Source organism: Lipotes vexillifer, unplaced genomic scaffold, assembly GCF_000442215.2.
Source record: "Lipotes vexillifer unplaced genomic scaffold, Lipotes_vexillifer_v1.1 scaffold91, whole genome shotgun sequence".
In the NCBI taxonomy this organism is placed as follows: Eukaryota; Metazoa; Chordata; class Mammalia; order Artiodactyla; family Lipotidae; genus Lipotes; species Lipotes vexillifer.
In genome coordinates, this window is record NW_006777583.1 from 1,899,151 (window position 1) to 1,907,937 (window position 8,787).

The following is an 8,787-nucleotide window of genomic DNA, read 5'->3' on the forward strand; positions in this document are numbered from 1 at the left end:
AGGGAAAGAAAAGAAGCAAGCCCAAGCCTTCACAGTGCTATCTTTCTGAACAAATTATACATACAGCAGCATCCCTCATCTCCTCTACACAAAAACAAACTTCAATATATTCCCCCCATTCAACCATCTTCAGAAACTCAGTTATTTCTAAAGTAAAGATATGAGAACAGGGAAGTAACAGTATAAATATACATACAGAGGATTTTTGTCTTTTCCTCATAGTCTATCTATCCATCTAAAAAGTTGATAAGCTCTTATGTATACCATTTTAAAATATGCCTGAAGCTCCTTTCCAAATTCAACTAACCTCTCATCAAAAACCCTTAAAAACTTTTTCAATTATTTGTGAGACCAGTAACAAAATAGTACCTACAAAAAGGAAGCCAACACCTCTGCAAACTTTATAAGCAAAATGTCACTGCATTAAAAACTATCAAAAAGTCAGAATCCTACGCATGTATTTCTTTACCTCAATTTTTCCACAGTGGGTTTAGCTGGTGTGCTACCAGCTGAGGAAAATCCATTGTCGCTATCTGAGGAATCGCCAAATCTTCGAGAAAGCCAGTCCCTTAATGGTCTATGGAAACATTAAGAATTCAATTTTAAAACTTGGCTATGTAAAGAAACTCACTATCAGAATTTATGAAGTTTTGTATTTAAAGAAATACGAACACACCTGATAAAAGGAATGGCCATAAAAAATTTGTTTGGTGCCAAACCAAGTTTGGATTTTGGGGTCATATCATTTCTATGACAGGGCAATTTCTCAATGGAGAACCACTCAATGTTCTGAAACACAAGAAAATAATTCATTTTGTTAGTTATTTATTATCAAGGAGTTTCTAAAAGCAATTTCCTACATCATTTAATTGGGATACTGTCCAGCAATCTGAAAATACTTTTCAATTACATACCCGAATTTCTCTTCTGGTTTTCGGGTTAAATTTGGTATCTTTTGGAATTCCTGGAATGATGTACAAACGAGCAAGCTGGTCATTGATTCGAAGTTCAATGTAATCATCCTTACAAATATAATCTTTAATATCAAAACCAGTTTCTTCAAAGACCTGGAAATAACAAATTTGGATGATGATTTTCAAGTTTTGCTGTTAGACCTTCAGTTCATTAAAATTTGTTTATATCAGAGACAAAAATTCGGGACTTCCCTGGTGGCGCAGTGGTTAAGAATCTGCCTGCCAATGCAGGGGACACGGGTTCGAGCCCTGGTCCGGGACAATTCCCACATGCTGCGGAGCAACTAAGCCCGTATGCCACAACTACTGAGCCCACATGCCACAACTAATCAAGCCAGCGTGCCTAGAGCCCAAGCTCTGCAACAAAGAGAAGCCACCCCAATGAGAAGCCGGCGCACCACAACGAAGAGTGGCCCCCACTTGCCGCAACTAGAGACAAGCCCACATGCAGCAACGAAGACCCAATGCAGCTATACATACATTCATTCATTCATTTAAAAACCACTAAGGAAAAAGTCAGAATATTTCAGGGTCTAGTTCTAGCTGTGCCTCTGTTCAACTGTTCACTATGGAAAAACCTCCTTGCATACCTGAGCCTAAGTTTCTTCACCTATTCAGTGAAGGGCAACGTGGGAAATTGTGACTTACAATAATATATATTTGGTCACTGTCCCCCTTTCTGGTACAAGATCTCCTAAAACCCTTGGAATGTCTTAAGTGACAAAAGCAAAAGTGTCTTTTTGTTATGTTAATTAGGTGACTTAGGAAGCCCATGTAAGGATTGAGTAAGGATTGAAGCTGGTGATTAAGAGGGCTGGAATTTTCAGCCCCTCCTCCCCCACACCTCCAGGGATTGAGCTCAATCGCTAATGGCCAATGATTTAATCAATCATGACTATGAAATGAAGCCCCCCCTAAAAACCCAAAAGGAGAGTTTCTGGTTTGGTGAACACATGAAGATTTGGGCATAGCAGTGCCCTAGAAGAGAGCAAGAAAGCTCCTTGCCCTTCCCCCATACCTTGCCCTATGTATTTATGTCTTCCATTTGGCTATTTCTGAGTTATATCCTTTTATTACAATAAACTGATAATCTAGTAAGAAAAATGTTTCTGAATTCTGCGAATCACTCTAGCAAATTAATCAAACCCAAGGAGGAGGTCAGAAGCACAAATGACAACCTGGACTTGCGATTGGCATCTGAAGCAAAGGAGGGTCTTATGGGACCGAGCCCTTAACCTGTGGAATGTGATGCTATCTCCAGGTAGATAGTGTCAGATTGAGTTAAATTGTAGGACAACCAGCTGATGTCCAAAACTTGCTTGCTGGTGTAGGGAAACACCACACACACACACACACACACACACGCGCACACACACACACAATAATTGGGTCCAGAACCCTTAAGATGTTAGAATACATCAGTGGTTCCCACTCTGTGGCAAGTCACTGGGCACACACAATTTGGGTCCAGAACCCTTAAGATGTTAGAATACATCAGTGGTTCCCACTCTGTGGCAAGTCACTGGGAACTCCATGTGGATTTTATTCACAGCAACCACAAATCTACATGTATACCAAGCTACAGAATGAAGTGTCTTACACCAGCGGCCGGTTTCGTGGAAGACAATTTTTCCACAGACCGGGGTTGCAGGATGGCATGGGCGCCGCTCACCTCCTGCCGTGCAGCCTGGTTCCTAACAGGCCTCTGACCGGTACCATTCCGTGGCCCAGGGGTTGGGAGCCCCCGTCTTTCACAAAGAAAACCATTTCTCAAACATGAAAATGGAATGTGATTAATACTAACATTTAAGCAGGCAGATTCCAAGAGTATAGCTACAACCACATTTGCACGTGTGTGTGTGTGGGGAGGTGTTGTAAATGCACTAAAAATGAGAACTAGTGAAGTGGATTAATGGTTCTAAAACTGCCTTTCCTCACCGTGCCTCAAGGACTGCAGGAACGTAAATCTCAGGAATAAAATGTCACATCTAACCCTCACCTTTTCCTTCAGCCAGAGGAGCCATCCTTAATTTGATTAAAATCCCGGGCTTCTGCTTAAAATTTAAAAACCACTGGTATCTTCTAGCCTTAAAGTTCTCCTTCAGATAACGTTTGTGTTCTGTGACAAAGTCCTTCCCCACTTCACCCCCAAATGAAAAAGGCTTTGGAGCTTTAGTGTCTAGTAACCAGTGTGTATCTTTTACACTGGAGTTCATTCCTCCTCTTCCCTCTAGTTTCAGCACCTTCTAACCAATCACTGGGACAGAACATGCACAGGCCTGAATCTCTTACAAGGTATGGGTGTGAAGGAGATATTTCTATCCATTTTTTTTCGTCTCTTCCCTCCTTCTCTTGCCAAACACGAGAAAGGTACACCTTTCTACCTTCCTCAACAAGGGCACATCTATACTTGTCTCAAACATGTGTAGACTGTAACTCCCAATTTAAGCTCCTCTATGACACCTAACTCATTTCTGTATACTCCCAATTATGCTAAACCTTTCCCTAATTTTAAGAACTAGGTGAATATACTTACTTGAAAACTGCTCTATGGTATATAGAAAAAACAGACATTATTTGTATTTCCTACTTCTGGAAATGACAGAGTGGGAACAGAAATAGAGATATGCTACCAAAAAAAAAAAAAAAAAGTTTTCTTGTCCTAAACCAAAACTATACACCTTTCCTAAAATAAAATTCTTTTACCAATTGGGGATTTATTTCACAACTCATGTATGCTATCTGGCGTGAAAGTCCATATACTTTGGTTTTCCTTTTCTTTGCAACTAAGGTCTACCCTACTCTACTGCTTCACACATAGCTTAAAAATTTTTTTTTTAATTGTAAATCCATCGGGATGGATATTAGATTTGTAACTGTAACAATTAGGACTGGTTTACCTGAAAGTTTACACATCAGTGACATAAAATTGTTTCTCTTCAGAGTTTCCATTAAGAAGGTCAAAAGGGAAGACATAAACCAGAAGACATTCACAATACACTCAAATCCAGACTATATTAAAAAGTCCTATATAGCCACAGGACAAGTAAACCAACTTTTTAAAAAAATGGGTAACATGTAAGTGGGTACTTAATAAAAGAGGACATTCAAATGGGCAATAAGAATATGACAATGTGGTCAACATCATTAGACTTCAGAGAAATATAAATTAGAAGCACAATGACAGACCATTACATTCCCATGAGAATGGCTAAAAATTTTTTTAATTAAGATGTAATTAACATTATATTAACTTCAGATATACAACATAATTAACTTTTTGTATATATTGAGGAATGACCATAAAATTTTTCCCAGTTTTACTGATATAATTGATATATATCATTGCTTAAGTTTAAGGTGTACAGCTTAACAGTTTGACTTGTAATGAGAACTCATTGTAATGAGAACTCTTAGGATCTACTCTCTGAGCAACTTTCATACGTATCATACAGCAGTGTTAACTATAGTCATCATGTTGTCCACCGCATCCCTAGTACTTATTTATCTTCTAACTCAGTTTGTGCCTTTTGACCACCTTCCTACAATTCTCCTCTACACGCACACACCCTCTGATAACCACAAATCTGATCTCTCCCTCTATGAGTTTTGTTTTGTTTTTTCAGATTCCACATATAAGTGAGACCATACAGTACCTGTCTTTGTCTGACTTATTTCATTTTGAATAATGCTCTCAATGTCCATCCATAGCGCAAATGGCAGGACTCTTTTTTTTTTAACAGCTGAAATATATTCCGTTGTGAATATAACATACCACATCTTCTTTAACCATTCATCGATGAACATTTTGGTTGTTTCCATGTCTTGGCTGTTGTAAACAATGCTGCTATGAGCATAAGAATGCAGATACCTTTTCAACTTAGCATTTTCATTTCCTTTGGATATACTCCCACTAGTAGAATTGCTGGATCATATGGTAGTTGTAATTTAATTTTTTGAGGATCCTCCATACAGCTTTGCATAGTGGCTGTACCAGGTTACAATCTCAGTAACCGTGAACAAGGGATCCCTTTTCTCCACATTCATCTGTCTTTTTAAGGTGGCCATTCTAACAGGTATAAGAGATATATCATTGTGGTTTTGATTTCTATTTGCCTAATAACCTAGTGATGTTGAGCATCTTTTCACATACTTCTATCTTCCATTCCATTAGCCATTCCTCTATCTTCTTTGGAAAAATGTATATTCAGGTCTTTTGCCCACTTTTTTTTTTTTTTTTTTTTCCTTGCGTTATGCGGGCCTCTCACTGTTGTGGCCTCTCCCATTTGCGGAGCACAGGCTCCGGACGCGCAGGCTCAGCGGCCATGGCTCACGGGCCCAGCCGCTCCGCGGCATGTGGGATCTTCCCGAAACGGGGCACGAACCCGCGTCTCCTGCATCGGCAGGCGGACTCTCAAGCACTGCGCCACCAGGGAAGCCCCTTGCCCACTTTTTAATTGAATTATTTGTTGAGTTGTATGAGTTCTTTATACATTTTAGCTATTAACCCCTTATCAAATATATGGTTTTCGAGTATTTTCTCCCATTCTGTAGGCTGTCTTTCTACTTTGTTGACTGTTTCTCTTGCTGTACAGAAGCTTTGGGGTTGATGTAGTCGCACTTGCTTATTTTGGTGCTTATGCTTTTGGTGTCATAGCCAAAAAATCATTGCCAAGACCCATGTCAAGGAGTTTTTATCCTGTTTTCTTCTAGTTTTACAGTTTCAGGTCTTACATTTAAATTTAAGTATCTAATCCATTTCAAGTTAACTTCTGTGAGTGGTATAAGACAGGGGTCTAGTTTCATTCTTTTACATGGGAATATCCAATTTCTCCAGCACCATTTACTGAAGAGACTTCTTTTCTCCATTCAGTTTTCTTGGCTCCCTCTTCAAATATTAGCTGACCATATATGTGTGGGTTTATTTCTGGGATCTCAGTTCTATTCCATTGATCTATATATTTGTCTGTTTTTATACCAGTGCCATACTGTTTTAATTACTATAGCTTTATAGTATAGCTTGAAATCAGGCAGTGTGATGCCTTCCACTTTGTTCTTCTTTCTCAGGATTGCTTTGGCTATTCGGAGTCTTTTGTGGTTACATATACATTTTAGAATTTCTTTTCTAATTCTGTAAAAATAATGTCGTTGAAATCTTGAAAGGGATCACACTGAATCTAGAGATGGTTTTTGGCAGTAATGACATTAAACAATATTAATTCTCACACTCTATGAACATGGGATAAAAATTTTTTAATTGGTAATTTTATGTGTAGGTCAGGACAACTAGAACTCTCATATGCAGGTGGTGGGAATGTAAATTGGTTCAACCACCTGGAAAACCACCGGCAATAGATATGCAACTTCCCTATGACTCAATAATTCCACTCCTAGAGAAATGAAGGCTTATTTTCCTCAAAGGACATGTATAAGAATATTTACAGTAGTTTTATTCTGAATAGCCAAAAACTGGATACAATCCAATGCATAAGAGAATGGATAAACTGTGGTACATTTGCACACTGGAATATTACAAAGAGCAATTAAAAAGGACCAACTGCTAATATACAACAACAACATAGATGAATCTCACAGGCATTATACTGAGCCAAAGACATAAAACACAAAGAATAACTATTGCAAAATCCTAATTATATGAAGCTCAAGAATGGGCAAAACTAATCAATGCTAATAGAAGTCAAGATTCTGGTTCCCTTCAGGAAATGTGGGTAAAAGTAGGCATTGATTAAGAAGGGGTAGGAAAGAATCTTCTGAGGTGCTGGAAATATTCTTTGACCTAGGTGGTGGTTTCACAGGTATGTACATATATAAAAATGAATAACCTGTTAAGATTAGTGTATTTTATGTTCTTATCCTCCAACAAAAAAAGTTTTAAAATAACTTTATATAGTTCTTAATTCTATTTTTACAGTTATTCCCTTTAACTACCTTCTTTGAATAATACCTTATAATCAGAAATTAGTATACATTCCAGTCACGGATGTCTGTATAATAATCAGAAACTATGCTAAAGGTAAACTGTATATTCTAAGTTCCTTGTGAGCAGAGCCTGTTACCAAACAGAATCTAACTGAATACATGCTTACTAAAACAAGTATTGGAGAACCGAGGGGCTGTTTCAGATTAGAGACTGAAAACATAACAATTAAATGCAAATATAGTGCATGAGTCTGGATAGGATCCTGGATGGAGGAGGGGGTGGAAACTGCAGAAAAGGACCATAATGGATCAACTAGTAAATATGAATATGAGTTGTCCGTTAGATAACAGAACCTATCAATGTCCCACTCCTGAATTTGATAATTACACTGTGCTTATATAAGAGAACTTCCCACTTCTTAAAATTTACATGCGTAAATAATTAGGGGTTAAGGGGCATTTTGTCTGCAATTTACTCCTAAAGTATTTAGCAATAATAAAAAAACCACTCATCCATATGTATCAAAAGTAATAAAGCAAATATGGCAAAATATTAACAGGTGAATCTATTCTTTATATTATTCTTACTATTTTTCTCTATACTTGAAATTCTCTCAATAGTAACACAATTTTAAAGAGTAACATATAATTAATGTGTAGGTTTTTCTAGTGCATTCATTCAAATATACCCTGTGTGCTTAGTAAGTGGTAGGTACTGTCCTAAGCACTGACTTCAACAATGAATAAAGCAAGCGCTGCTCTTTAAAGAGCTCCATCTAAAAAAGAAATGATAACTGCAATATGATATACGTGCCAAAAGGTAGGTGGGTGCTATGGGAGTACAGAAGCAGGGTGCCTAACTCAGCCTTGGTTACAGGTAAGGTGTGGTTGTGAGTTGGGGTGGTCACCTCTGGAAGGCTGTCATGGGCAGCATCCTATTCTGCTGGATACACTTGAGCTAGGACTTGAAAGATGAACAGAAGTTTGCCAGATAGACAAAAAGAAAAAGACATTCCATTCAGATAGCTGGGAATGGCTACAGCTGAATTATATGAGAGGAAATGGTACAACATGAGGCCATCAGCCTAGTTTAACAAAGGCAACTTGAAAGCCTGTACAACCAAACTTAGAGTAAACGTAATATAGTGACAGACCTCAATTCTAAAAGTGATAAAGACTGATTTACCTCTAAAATTAGGTATTCATTCTCAACAAATATTTACCAGGAAAAAATTTTAATAGCTTACTTACATGTATAGACAACAAATAAAAAAATTTTAATACCATACCTTCTGTGTATCAAATCCATTCCTGTATTATAATATAGACTTAATGTTCCTGGCACATGGAATACGACTAATGTCTCAAATGATATCAGATAAAAATCTCTACATAAGAGTAAAGAAATGTGCTACCCAAAGAACACCAGCATAGACAATGAAATCCTCTGGGTAAAATCTATGTCCTATAAGCCTACAAGAGGTAGAATAAACCAATAGTTCCTCTGTACAAATTCTAACAAGATTAAATCACATAAATGCATATTAAAGCTTTATTAGAATAAAATATGTTGTTCTGACAAATAATAAGCAACAATATGAAATCCTGAAACCACAAGTGAACTGCCAAGTATTCCTTGTTCTCAAAAAACAGTTGGTGGGCTTCCCTGGTGGCGCAGTGGTTGAGAGTCCGCCTGCCGATGCAGGGGACACGGGTTCGTAACCCGGTCCAGGAAGATCCCACATGCCGCAGAGTGGCTGGGCCCGTGAGCCATGGCCGCTGAGCCTGCGCGTCCGGAGGCTGGGCTCCGCAACGGGAGAGGCCACGACAGTTAGAGGCCCGCGTACCGCAAAAAAAAAAAAAAAAAAAAAAA

At 38.2% G+C, this 8,787-nt stretch overlaps 1 protein-coding gene across 2 annotated transcripts in view; it reads right to left on the minus strand.

Annotated features, from left to right (window-relative positions):
* Window positions 1–8,787, minus strand: part of DCP2 (decapping mRNA 2) — a 45,736-nt gene that overhangs the window by 11,957 nt on the left and 24,992 nt on the right. For both annotated transcript variants that reach the window (XM_007451194.1, XM_007451195.1), the window contains exons 5-7: window positions 915–1,067; window positions 677–789; window positions 470–577 (exon numbers count right to left, since the gene is read on the minus strand). In XM_007451194.1, the coding sequence (XP_007451256.1) occupies window positions 470–577; window positions 677–789; window positions 915–1,067 (374 nt within the window). The remainder of the gene's footprint in view (window positions 1–469; window positions 578–676; window positions 790–914; window positions 1,068–8,787) is intronic.